The 14,499-nt window shown below is 29.6% G+C and overlaps 1 protein-coding gene across 1 annotated transcript; it reads left to right on the plus strand.

Moving 5' to 3' along the window:
• The first annotated feature begins 738 nt into the window (after positions 1–738).
• Positions 739–13,331, plus strand: LOC142325762 (uncharacterized). The gene is made up of 5 exons (XM_075367793.1): positions 739–837; positions 4,709–4,905; positions 5,873–6,002; positions 11,348–11,515; positions 13,042–13,331. Exons 1-5 carry the CDS (start codon positions 739–741, stop codon positions 13,258–13,260), a joined length of 813 nt encoding a protein of 270 aa, XP_075223908.1. The 3' UTR covers positions 13,261–13,331.
• Positions 13,332–14,499: the final 1,168 nt, after the last annotated feature.

Below are 14,499 nucleotides of genomic sequence, written 5' to 3' on the forward strand. Positions count from 1 at the left end.
TGACAATGTGTGTCTTGAAAATTTGTTCTGACTTTTTGAAGCAGCTGTAAAACATATTATACTTTACAGGGGATTGATTATACAGACTGCAGTCACTGCCTTTGGGAGAGCTGATAGTGAATTAGTGCAATTCAATAATAGACACAACATTCAATATTATTATGGCTATTAATTTTTGTTTTACTATATCTGCAGATTTTCCATATTTTTTTATTTTTAATATTTCATCGTGATGTTTAATATGATATCATAGTTTCCTATGATTATTTTCGTTTGTTTGAAGCTGATAATGAAGCACAATATGATGCCTTCTTAATTAAAATATATGAAGGTTTTAAATTTAAGTTTATAAAGTGTATTACTTTTTACTTATTCAAAAAAGATATCAGATGTTAATGAATAAATAAATACGAGTTCACAAAAATTTATTTCACTAATGAAGTATCTTTTTTATCTATTAAATAATAAATATATATAGAAATTAAATATAAAAAAGTCTTGAAAAATTATATACATCAAAGAATTTTCAAATTCAAAATAAACACAAAATCTTATATATAGCATCAAAACATAACCTCATTTTTAATTCTAAATTACTGCAAAAAAACCCAGACAATTATTAATTACTAGAAAAAGTGATGTTAACTTTACTAGGAATGTGTTATAAACTTTTATAAATAATCCATTATTATTTGTAAAATTATAACTACACATAAATTAATAAATAAATAAAAAATAATGAAAAAAACTTGTACATGCCGTAGGAGACAGAGAGATGAAGAAGAACGTCTGCAAGTGATAACTCCTAAGACTCCACTAAAAAAACAAATTGAAATGGTAAGTCAAGGACAAAATGATGCTAATTTAAATAAATAAAACATTAGAAATATTTATAAATTTAAAAAAAAAATTTCAAGTCTTGTATGGGGAAAATTGATAAAATAGTATTTAAAAGTCTAATAGTTAAAGTTTTTACCAGTGTTTTAAAAGCATAATTAAAGCAAAAAAGGGAGATAAATTTCTGGTACCAGAAATTTATGAGATGGTTAAATTAGATGATGATTTAAAGAAGCCATTAAAAGCAGGTTAGCACGAGTTAAGACAGAGGCTTCATAAGAAAAAGAAATTTATGAATTTCAAATTGGAATTTAAAAACTAAAATAAAGAGTATAGCAGTTTGACATAAACAAACAATATGTAAACCAGAAATGTTAAAAATAAAGACTTATAAAATGTAGTGATATGGAAGAATGTTGAAAATAAAATTGATTGATAGTTTGAAATGAGGAGGTTTTAAAACAAATTAACGAGTTGGAGATAAAAGAAGGCAAGTAAGTTAAAGAAGAACCAGATTTGCATGTCACAGATTATTACGACCATGATTATGTAATTTAATGGGAAAGAATCACGAAAGATAAAAATATATGGGGTGTAAAGATTAGAATATTTAAACTAAATAATTGGAGGTATAATACGAAAAAAAATTATTTTGAATTTAAAAGATTAATACAGATTTGTAAATGGTAGAGAAGTAAGCAGACCAACAAGTTGTAGATAAGAAAAAAATTGTAAAAGACTTTGATGGCTTTAAAAATTACAAAGTAAATTACTTCTTTTAAATATACGATTTTTAAATGTGATAATATATATTTTGAAATGTGATAATATTAGGTGGTTGCTGAAGTTTCAAGTGAAGAGATTTTAGGATGAATTTAAGAGATGATTATTTACTCTGTGCTTAATTCTTACTAAAAGAAGTAAAGTAATAATACATTAAGGACACCACAGTTTATTTAATAAGAGAAGTGCAGAAGGTAAAATAGTCAAAGATTACAGCAGGAGATTATAATTGTTTTGGGCAGGTTTCTTCACTAACCTTCTGCGAGTACGATAAAGTGGTAACATATGACCCTGTCATGAGGCCACTGGACTTGGTGGGATAAAAACCTGGTTTCTGATGAAAAAGTTTGATTTTGAATGTTTGGGAAAGGAAACTCCTATTGAAAATATACAGTCTAACACACAGAGGTGAAGAAAAGAGAATGTTTCATGTTGATTTGCAAGAGCTTCTTGAAATAGTAATAGAAGTTAAGATAAAGAGGATAATAAGGTAACAGCGAAATTAGGGTGAGGAGGTTAGAAATTAAAGTCCCCTTTCTAAAGAAAGGAGGAGAGTAACATCAAAGTGATGAATGTCAGAGCTTGGAGAAAGGAGGTTTATGAAAAGGAATGAAATATAGGACTCTGTATTGTAGGCTAGAAACCTAAATGGGCTACAGAACCAAGAAGGTAAGGAAGAATAAGGTAAGATGCAGAGAAGGCAAAAAATATGAATACGGAAAACAAAAAAACTGAAAATGTAGGATGCAACAAATAATGTTGAAATTAAAACGCTATTGCAGGATAGAATGAATAAACTAATTAATTAAACTGATCAAGTGACTGATAAGAAAAGAAACAAATAAATTGTATGAAAAATTACTTCATTTCAACAATTTTTTTTTTGAACAGTGTAAAACTTTTTGAGCATGGTGCACAAACTATCAGCAGTTTTCACAATTACTTGACCTAATTAAATAAAATTTTCTTCTAGCGGTATATTTGTCATATATTTAAATGGTAATTTTATAACAATGACTAGGAATAAAACAAATGCTAAACGGCAATAAAAAAGGTACACACATATACTAAACTGATTAGGAAATTTTACTTGCAACATATTTATTAAATGTATTATTGAAATACAAATTCATTAGTCAGCTACTAGCTTATGTCCAGTCACAGCTAAGCTGCCTTCCTCATTTTTACAATGAGAATTAAATCTACAGTACGAGAAAAATGCCAAACTTTAATGGGAATTAAACTCAGAAGCTTTCTGATGAACAGATTATTCAGTAATAATAAATTATACAAATTTAAAATGTTGATTAAATTTATAATTGATCTGGTTCAATGTATATGCTAAAGAAAGTGTAATCTTTCACATTGATATATAGAATAGTGATGGATGAACTTATATGTAATATTTTTTATGTGTCATGTTGTGCATTGAACTCACTTTAACCTCCTATGGGTAGGTAGTTCAGTACCTACTTACCATAATGGAATATGTCAAAAGCTGGGTTTCAAAGATGACCTTCAGTAAAGTCCATAAGGGCTAGGAACAGTGTGGGTGGCAGAGGGTGTCTTCCCCTACAGGGGTCAGGATGAATTTTTATAATACTCATTTAAATTGAACGATGTAAAGAGTTTTGCTGGCAGGAATATCTAATCTAAAAAGTCTCATTGTAAATATTTCAGTAACTGAAAATACTTTATAATGAAGGAAAACATGAAAGTAACATGTAAGGAAAAATTACAATATTTTTCCATAAAGATATGGAGTGTTTTAATGACAGTTTTAAGTGTTGTTAAAACCTTTAATGATCAATATTGTTAAGCAGAAAATTTCCCACAAAGGAAATTATTACAAGATAATGTATTGATACTCTACATAAACTAAACTTACACTATAAAAAAGAACAGCCTACAAAATTTCTACGAGTTCATTTAAAAAGTAATGTTTTATAAATGAAGTTTATAAAATTACTTGGCAGTTTTTAGAATGAAATGGTGTCAGAATGGGATTTTATTCTTGTTGTAAATAGCTTAATAAAATAATTATTGTTTCTATGTGAATGTTTAAAGTACAGAGAGATTATTTTAATTTAAGATATTGCAGATGCAAAGTATAAAAGACAACAATCTTTTTCTACCATGATTTGGTTCAGTTAAACATTATTCAACTTCAACAGTTCTGGGATGAATATGGTTTTTCTTATAGGTTTTTCCCAACATACAAATAATGGGAATGGGCAGCTGTTTATGTTAGGGAAATCTGAGTCTGCTCTTGAATGATTCTTTACTAACTGGAGAAAGAGAAATTTGTTGAAGCTAAAATTTATGCTGCCCAACAGAAGAAATGTACTGATTTCATCTTTATAAGAAATATTTAACTACTCAATAGGGTATGTTTGTCTGGTTTCTTCCACTAGTGAATCTTCTGGTTGTGCACCATGATTTTGGTTAGATGTTAGTGGTTCATGGTAAGGACAAAAAGATTTAGTCACTAGACCCTTTGTATTTATGATTAACTGAAGTCACAGAAGTATTCCCAAAAAAAACTTGCATTCTTAACTTAAAGAATGCACAATATTATTGATTAACAAACAAAAGAGTAAAATTAAAAAGAAAAAAATATTTAAATAAATGTGCGATTTGGTGAGTTTGACAAACCATCTGGAACAAAAGGCCCAACTTGGGAGTGCTAAAATGTTTATTGGGCAAACTATCTAGACTTCCTAACTTAAAAAAAGCTATTGCCACCAACTGTATCAAACTTTAAGTGAAAGTGTTAAGTACAAAGTGACCTGAGCATATTGACACTTCACTGAATCCTTTTTCCATGAGTTTCCTAAAAGTACAGAAGAAATTTATTTTCCTCTAAACAGTAATTACTTTCAATCAAAAAATGGGTTTTTGTTTGTAGAATCCTTGGAAATACTAGAAGTCTCAGGAGGTATAAAAAAAAACATAAAAGATAAATAAATTGTTTTTAAAATCTTTCCTCAGAAGAGTTTTATGTTTGAGAGTTATAATGTTTATTTTAATGAATATTTTATATGAAATCTATTTAACTATTTGTCTAATTAATGTACTTTTTTGTCAGGTGGAAGAGCATAAGGAAATACTCAGAAAAGGATTGGATCAGTTTGAAACTGAGTTAGGAGATGATGCATTTAAATTTTTAACTGATTTACCGCTCTCAACATCAGATTCAAATCTCCTTGAAATAGGAAGTTACAGATTTTCAAATGAAAACTCCGAACTGTTATTGGAAGTGTATCCAGCAGAACTTATAGATCTGTAAGTATTTCATGGAAAATACTTGAATACAATTATATTTTTGGGCCACTACTGAGTGGAGAGATGTGTGTAATGAAATTGTTTCCTACCAAAAGGGGGACATTATTAACAGACTGCTCCAGTCTTTCTTGTGGCTGAGGTACAGTTGGCACTAATCAAATCTAATCTCTATGGGTAATGATGTTCATTGAATAATCATTCCTATAAAAAAATATAAAAAGGTTATTAGTTTTGTTACATTCATAGAAATACTTGCCTCTAAGAAAAATTAAAAAAGAAGGTACTAATTGGTACAAAATGTTTCTTGTATGGATTCCCAAAAACATATTTAGGTAAATTAATACAGAGTGATTTAATTATACCAATATAATAAGCCTGGTAAACGAGAAAAATAAAGTTCTGAATACAGGAAGATAAAAATTTCTTTTCTTTTCATTTAAATTATTTTAATTTTTAAAAAATACAGTAGTCTGCTGTTGGAGCTGCATATAATAGCTATGGAAATTTTGTCTGTTAGTATTTTCATGTTTTAAGAGATAAAGTTGGTTTTTAAAAAAGATATTTGCCGATCTCTGTGACAGTGGTAGAATCTCAGCCTTCATCTGTAGGTCCCAGCTTAGAATCCGTCAGTCATGACATTTTTCCTATCCTACAAAATTTCTAAATAATCAAACAAAAAAAATATACATAAATAAGTAAAAAAAAATAATAAATTAATTGATTTGGGATAGTTTGGAAAATCTTCCTCTGTTATGGAATTTCCCAGAACCATTAGACAAATCAACTGTTTTCAATACATACAGCTGTTCTCTGGGAGCATCTTCTATTGTACTGGTTTTACAATTTTATCTACTACGGACTCTGCAAAATTCCAAAACATGTTAGGATATGTAACTTGGTATAATTTGAAATATTTGTTTAAAAATGAAACAGAAACTCATAAAAAATATTTAAATTTTTATTTCAGTCTTCAAGAGTTTCTTGTTGTAAGTAAAAAAGAGATAGAGAAACGTTTGCGTACACGTCATGAAAAAATTATTAAAGGATTTTATGCAGAATACAGCGCCGAAATTGAACGTGGACTACGCGAGTATAAGGTAATGCAAACGTTTAATTTGTTTTTTCTTGGAAATCAATCAAAAATAAAATTAAACAAACAACTTTTAAGACTAATTTTCTCTTGTACAAGAAACTAAATAAATTATATTTGTTTAACATCCATTTAATGATATTAGACAAACATGACTGTTTTCTTCTCCCAAATCATTAGCTACATCAGATTCTGTTTGGTTTCTAGCTATTTCAGAATTTCTTCTTCTCCCAAATCATTAGCTACATCAGATTCTGTTTGGTTTCTAGCTATTTCAGAATTTCAAGAATGAAAGTATGACCCCAAAAGAAGCTGCTTTGAAAAGCTTCAACAGTTGAATTTCTTGATGTATGTAATCAATTCCTGTTATAAAAGCCTTGTGAAGCATCAATTGAAGGCAACATGGTAGCAATAATAGTTATTTATAATAACAAAAACTGATGATTTAATAAAGATGTTTCTAGGAACTGTCAGTATGTAATAACACTGTTAAGATCTTCTCTTTTTAATGAACAATCACATTTCAATTTTTTTTATATCTCATTGGTCCATAAATTCAAATAAGTACAGAGAATTAGTGAAATCATGATGATGTGGCCATAATGAAGACAGATTTAAACCTCAACGTTAATGAATTTGTGAATAAGCTTCTTAGTAGTATATAATAACTATCAATAATAAAATGAAAATATTCACTTTAAATTAGAAGATTTAAAAAGAATAATGTTGTCTCTTCTTGTTTATGTTGTAAACTGATAATGGAGGGAAATTTTTAGATAATACATACAATCTACTGGATGAATTTTAAATTATATGAATCCTTTACTATTTGCTGAATGCATTCATCATATTCAAATTTTAATTGTTCATTTATAATATTATATCAATAAAAATTTCCCTTCATTACCAGTTTACAGCCTAACCAAAAAGAGACAAATTCTTCTCTTTAAATTTATTTTAATTTTTATGTCTGATGAAGCAGTGTGTACCGAAAAAGCGGTATTTTCATTTTATTATTTAAACCTGTTGTTAGTGAACTTTCAAAGAGTTTTGCAGTATTTTTTTTAAAATTTAGGTGACTACCTTGTACACATCCACTTGAGTTGGTTTAAATATGTTCCTAATTTAAAAAAATTATTTATTTTCATCTTGTGACTTTAAATAATTTTCTTTATCTTTTTATCAGTTGGCAGAGTGCCATTATAACCCCAGCATTACTTTCTCCCACTGCATGTTGCAAAAATTATAAACTTTTTTTTTGGCATTTTTACAAACGAATGTAGCATTTTTTGTTGATCCAAAAAATAATGATTGACCCATTTTTTTAATTTGTTTGACTATAACAAAAAATTGCAAGGCAAAATAACAGCCACATTGCTTTGACATCTAGGTGGAACTTTCTTGTGAAAAACTTAAGTAGTTTGTGTACAATAAGTGAAAAAAAAAAACACCAGAAAATATTTAAAAATATGCAGGTAAGGGATTCCAATCACATTTGTCCCAAATGTAATAATCAGTGTTTCAGATTTTGATAATGGAGAAAAAAATACCTATCTGGAGTAGGAAAATTGTTTGAACAGATCAAGCAGGAAAACCTGCCTAACGGTAAACCATTTCTATATGATTAGAATATTTTTGCTGCGATTATACATTGTTTTGTATTTACTTTACTCTGCAAAAAAATATTGAAGGTATAAATAAAGGTTGAAGGTATAAATAAAATTGAAGGTATCAAAAAAATATTGAAGGCCTCCTCTATGAATCATGAGACCTTGCCGTTGGTGAGGGGGCTTGAGTGCTCAGGGATACAGAGTAGCTGGACCGAAGGTGCAACCATATCGGAGAGGTATCTGTTGAGAGCCAGACTAAGGAATGATTCCTGAAAGAGGGCAGCAGCTCTTTCAGTAGTTGTTAGGGGCGTAAGTCACAATGACTTAAACGGCCATATCAGCATCACTCAGTCCTCCGAGTACTGCGCAGCTGAAAGCAATGGAAAACTACAGCTGTTTTTTTTCCAAGAAAATGTGGCTCTGCATTTTCAAAAGCAATAATGGAGGCGCCTTCCTTGGTAAAATATTCCGGAGGTAAAATAGTCCCCCGTTCGGATCTCCGGGTGGGGACTACTAAGGAAGGGGTCACCAGAAAAGTAAAAAATAACATTCTACGAGTCGGAGCGTGGAATGTTAGAAGCTTAAAAAAGGTTGGTAGGCTAGAGAATTTAAAAAGGGAAATGGATAGGGTAAACGTGGATATAGTAGGAATTAGTGAGGTTCGGTGGGAAGAGGAAGGCGACTTTTGGTCGGGTGACTTTAGAGTAATTAACTCAGCGTCAAATAATGGGCAGGCAGGAGTAGGTTTCGTGATGAACAAGAAAATAGGGAGGAGAGTGGAGTATTTCAAGACGCATAGCGATAGAGTCATTGTAATAAGGATAAATTCAAAACCTAAACCGACAACGATTGTTAACGTCTATATGCCTACAAGCGCCCATGATGATGATGAGGTAGAATATGTATACGAAGAGATTGATGAAGCAATTAAACACGTAAAAGGAGATGAAAATGTAATAATAGTTGGAGATTGGAATGCAAGCATTGGAAAAGGCAAGGAAGGAAATATAGTGGGTGAATACGGGCTGGGTAAAAGGAATGAAAGAGGGGACCGACTTACAGAGTTTTGCACGAAGTATAATTTAGTAATTGCTAACACCCAATTTAAAAATCATAATAGAAGAATATACACTTGGAAAAAGCCAGGCGATACTGCAAGGTATCAGATAGATTATATCATGGTCAAGCAAAGATTTAGAAATCAACTCGTGGACTGCAAAACTTACCCTGGAGCAGACATTGATAGCGACCATAATTTGGTGATAATGAAATGTAGATTGGGGTTTAAAAACCTGAAGAAAAGGTGTCAGATGAATCGGTGGAATTTAGAGAAGCTTGAGGAAGAGGAGGTAAAGAAGATTTTTGAGGAGGACATCACAAGAGGTCTGAGTAAAAAAGATAAGATAGAAAATGTAGAAGAAGAATGGGAGAATATTAAAAAGGAAATTCTTAAATCAGCAGAAGCAAGCTTAGGCGGAATAAAGAGAACTGGTAGAAAACCTTGGGTTTCAGACGATATATTGCAGCTGATGGATGAACGTAGAAAATATAAGAATGCTAATGATGAAGAAAGTAAAAGGAACTATCGGCAATTAAGAAATGCTATAAACAGGAAGTGCAAACTGGCGAAAGAAGAGTGGATTAAAGAAAAGTGTTCAGAAGTGGAAAGAGAAATGAATATTGGTAAAATAGACGGAGCATACAGGAAAGTTAAGGAAAATTTTGGGGTACATAAATTAAAATCTAATAATGTGTTAAACAAAGATGGTACACCTATATATAATACGAAAGGTAAAGTCGATAGATGGGTGGAATATATTGAAGAGTTATATGGAGGAAATGAATTAGAAAATGGTTTTGTAGAGGAAGAAGAGGAAGTTGAGGAGGATGAAATGGGAGAAACAATACTGAGATCTGAATTTAAGAGAGCATTAAAAGATTTAAATGGCAGAAAGGCTCCTGGAATAGACGGAATACCTGTAGAATTACTGCGCAGTGCAGGGGAGGAGGCGATTGATAGATTATACAAACTGGTGTGTAATATTTATGAAAAAGGGGAATTTCCGTCAGACTTCAAAAAAAGTGTTATAGTAATGATACCAAAGAAATCAGGGGCAGATAAATGTGAAGAATACAGAACAATTAGTTTAACTAGTCATGCATCAAAAATCTTAACTAGAATTCTATACAGAAGAATTGAGAGGAGAGTGGAGGAAGTGTTAGGAGAAGACCAATTTGGTTTCAGGAAAAGTATAGGGACAAGGGAAGCAATTTTAGGCCTCAGATTAATAGTAGAAGGAAGATTAAAGAAAAACAAACCAACATACTTGGCGTTTATAGACCTAGAAAAGGCATTCGATAACGTAGACTGGAATAAAATGTTCAGCATTTTAAAAAAATTAGGGTTCAAATACAGAGATAGAAGAACAATTGCTAACATGTACAGGAACCAAACAGCAACAGTAGCAATTGAAGAACATAAGAAAGAAGCCATAATAAGAAAGGGAGTCCGACAAGGATGTTCTCTATCTCCGTTACTTTTTAATCTTTACATGGAACTAGCAGTTAATGATGTTAAAGAACAATTTAGATTCGGAGTAACAGTACAAGGTGAAAAGATAAAGATGCTACGATTTGCTGATGATATAGTAATTCTAGCCGAGAATAAAAAGGATTTAGAAGAAACAATGAAAGGCATAGATGAAGTCCTACGCAAGAACTATCGCATGAAAATAAACAAGAACAAAACAAAAGTAATGAAATGTAGTAGAAATAACAAAGATGGACCGCTGAATGTGAAAATAGGAGGAGAAAAGATTATGGAGGTAGAAGAATTTTGTTATTTGGGAAGTAGAATTACTAAAGATGGACGAAGCAGGAGCGATATAAAATGCCGAATAGCACAAGCTAAACGAGCCTTCAGTAAGAAATATAAGTTGTTTACATCAAAAATTAATTTAAATGTCAGGAAAAGATTTTTGAAAGTGTATGTTTGGAGTGTCGCTTTATATGGAAGTGAAACTTGGACAATCGGAGTATCTGAGAAGAAAAGGTTAGAAGCTTTTGAAATGTGGTGCTATAGGAGAATGTTAAAAATCAGATGGGTGGATAAAGTGACAAATGAGGAGGTATTGCGGCAAATAGATGAAGAAAGAAGCATTTGGAAAAATATAGTTAAAAGAAGAGACAGACTTATAGGCCACATACTAAGGCATCCTGGAATAGTCGCTTTAATTTTGGAAGGACAGGTAGAAGGGAAAAATTGTGTAGGCAGGCCACGTTTGGAATATGTAAAACAAATTGTTAGGGATGTAGGATGTAGAGGGTATACTGAAATGAAACGACTAGCACTAGATAGGGAATCTTGGAGAGCTGCATCAAACCAGTCAAATGACTGAAGACAAAAAAAAAAAAAAAGGTAACAAAAATTAGACGTAGAATAACTCATTTTCTTCTTACTTTAATCTAACCTTCATTGTCTTTGTAAAGTCCATAGTGACTGTGATACTGTTTTCAACTGGTGATTTTTTTAGTTTCAGCCATATATTAAGAAGGCAACCAAAACGTAATGATCTGAATTGGGTCTGTTCATTTACTATATCATTGTGTCTGTTTATTTATATTTATTTAAAAATTCATTTTGTCATTTGAAATAAGCCATCATTAGATTTAAGAACTGATTTTTAATTTGTTTACATATTTAATCCTTTCTTATTAACAATAAACACTATTTATATTGCAGGAGGCAAGATTGGAATGGGCTACTGTTTATCAAGTTGTTGCTGAGCTCAAAGAAACTTTATCACAAAGAGAAGCTAAAGATGCAGACACGAATGTGTCTTTTGACGCTGGTAATCGTCCAACTGGAGTTCTTGTTAGCTCTCTGAATGATGCCAAAAAGAGACAGAAGGTAATTTCTTTTTCTTTTTAATACTAAGAAACAAAAATTAATAAACTTTTTCATAGCCTTAATTTATTTATATATTTTATCATAACAATTATTTTATAGCCATAAAATGATGTATTATTGCAGTAAGCAGTATTAATTGATCTTTGGTCAAATATTTAAGGATGGAAATTATTTTGTGATATAATAATGGTTTTAACCAATATTGATAACCTATTACAACAAATATCTATTTTTCTATGCTAAATGGCACTACAATTTGGAGTAGCATATATATATATATATATCTTATAATGAGATAAAATTAATCATAAAGGAAATATTAACATTTTAAAAATACTCATTTTTATAAATAGACAAGGTAAATTTCATGATTTTTAGAATATTACTGATGAAAGAATCATTAAAAACTGCATTAGCACAAGTGATTTAAATGATTCATAATAGTAAAATATATAGATACTATACATGAAAATATAATTATTGTATAAAAAGTACAATTATAGTAATTATAAAAAAAATTGGCCTAATATTGCAAAATGTAAACAAAGAGAATAGCAAAATGGAAATATTTGGAAAAATAAATACTTGGAAATAGCAATAACTCTACAAAGTTTAATTAAAACAATTCTTTACATGATGAAAATAATATATGAGAATTTTGAAATAAGATAATAAAATAATTTTGAAATATGTTCATAGTTATATCTCTTCTTGTATGTCCTGTTTCATTATCCTACATCTTGGGTGATGTCTCCTACCTCTTGGGTAGTAATCGGAATAGGAAAAAAATCTGTGATATCCAAGAAACATCTGTTGTATCTAATTTAATTAATGGTTTTGATAAAAATATTCTACTTTAGTATTTAATTTTTATACAATGAGCCCTTTAGGTAATTCTTAATTTTCCTTTCATCTCTTCTCATATGGACAGTAATCATTGTTAGAAAGTATATTATATGGCCTGCAATCTGTTTTTTTGTGCAGATATCAATGTTCATGCCTTGCATTCCCAAGCAGGTGGTAATTAATATTACTCTGATTTTGTTTTTTTTGTCTTCAGTCATATGACTAGTTTATCTAGTGCCAGTCATTTCATTTCGGTATACCCCCTACATTCTACATCCCTAACAATTTGTTTAACTTTATTGTTTAAGATCTTTATAAAACTCCATTACTTGTGGACTACCCATTAATTTTATAGTTAACCTTCCCAAATGGAACATATTTTAAAAACTCTTACTAGTATGATTAATACTGAAATTTTTCTCTTTTAAACTGAAATTAGTGATCCAATCATAAAAGACTGGTTCATATTTTTGATACAGTCTGTTTGAAGCTGCAGACAAAATATATTTAAGGCAAGAAAATGTTTTCAATTTTTTATATTTTATTGCCTGCAGTAGTTTCTTTTGCACATTTTCCAGAAAATAATATTCAGAGAGCCTGTTGTACACTTAATAATATTATTACAAAGAAATAAAACCAAAAGTATTTATTCACTAATATATTCTTACTCTTATTTACAGACCCAGTATGAAAATGGACAAGCTTTAGATGCAAAGAAAGTTGAACTCCACAAAGAAATCCATGATCGTGCCATGTTCCATATGCATGAGATCGAGAAAATGCAAAGTCATGTAGACAAGCTTACTACTGAATTATGTCTTTTGCGTAGAGATGCTAGAAAAAAGCAAATGGTCATACAATCTCTATATATGCAAAGTGGAAAAAATATGATGAGATAAATGTGTCATTGTGCAAATGTAGATTTTTTTTCATTGTAAATGTAAAAATTGTGTTATTAATTATTGTGAAGTTTTGTGCAATGTGTCGATAACTTAAAAAAACTGTCAAAATTATTGTTATGTATTTAATTTGTTTGTGGTAACTTATCGTGTTCTTAGTGGAAGATAATTCACCATCATTGTTTCAATTTAGTATGTGTTATATCTTGTTTTTTTTTGTTTAATAAACAATTTGCAAGTACTTTATGCGTTTTCCTCAAAGTTACATTAATATACTTAACAAAATTTAACTGCACCTTCAAAAACACTGAATATTGAAAATATTCAGTGTTACTTACTCAATAAATTAAGAACAATTATTTTGTGAAAACTAAGTTAAAAGTAAAACTGACTTTGAAAAACTGAATCAAAAATAAAAAAATAATAAAAGCATTACAATTACTCAAAAAATAACTACCAACAACTTACTAATTCTAGTTTGGCATCAACTTAGCGATATTAAATTTCAAGAAAAAACATAAGAAAAAATTTTTATCTTTTAATATAATTTTTTTTATTAAAAAAACTTTATATATTTATTTAAATATAGATAAATAAAAAAAAAATGTTTAAAATTATTTTGATGAAATGGAATGGTAAAAACCTAATCTTAGTAAAATAAGAAAAGGAATGTACATAAAAATGTAGACAGCTACTGAGTGAAAGGAATGGGTCTTTAGAGTGTAGCTTTTATTAATCTTTTTTTATGTAAAATATAATTTGAATATTGAAAATCACAATATGTATCATGTTATAAGAATCAATTATTAAGCAATAATGACAATTGATATATGAAAAATACTTTTAAATTGTTTAAATAAGCAATATCATTTTTTATTTAATGAAATCTTAGTGGAAAAAGTCAACAATGGAACTTTCTCACCACCATTCTTATCATTTTCCTTATTTGTTCAGTGGGTATAGGTCTGACCCTGCTAGATCTTTCATACTGATGTTGCAATCTTGACAATACAACTATGTAATATCCCTAAGGTGAAAAATTTTGGTGAAGTATTATTCATCATGCAAAGTGGAAAAAGTGATGAGATAAATGTATCATTGTGCAAATGTAAATTTTTTTTCATTGTAAATGTAAAAAGTGTATTAATAAATATTGTGAAGTTTTGTGCATTGTGTTAACTTAAAAGTGTCAAAATTATTGCCAATTTTCACATAATAAAAGTAAGATGTGAATTTAAA

Source organism: Lycorma delicatula, chromosome 5 (assembly GCF_047948215.1).
Source record: "Lycorma delicatula isolate Av1 chromosome 5, ASM4794821v1, whole genome shotgun sequence".
NCBI classification, from domain to species: Eukaryota; Metazoa; Arthropoda; class Insecta; order Hemiptera; family Fulgoridae; genus Lycorma; species Lycorma delicatula.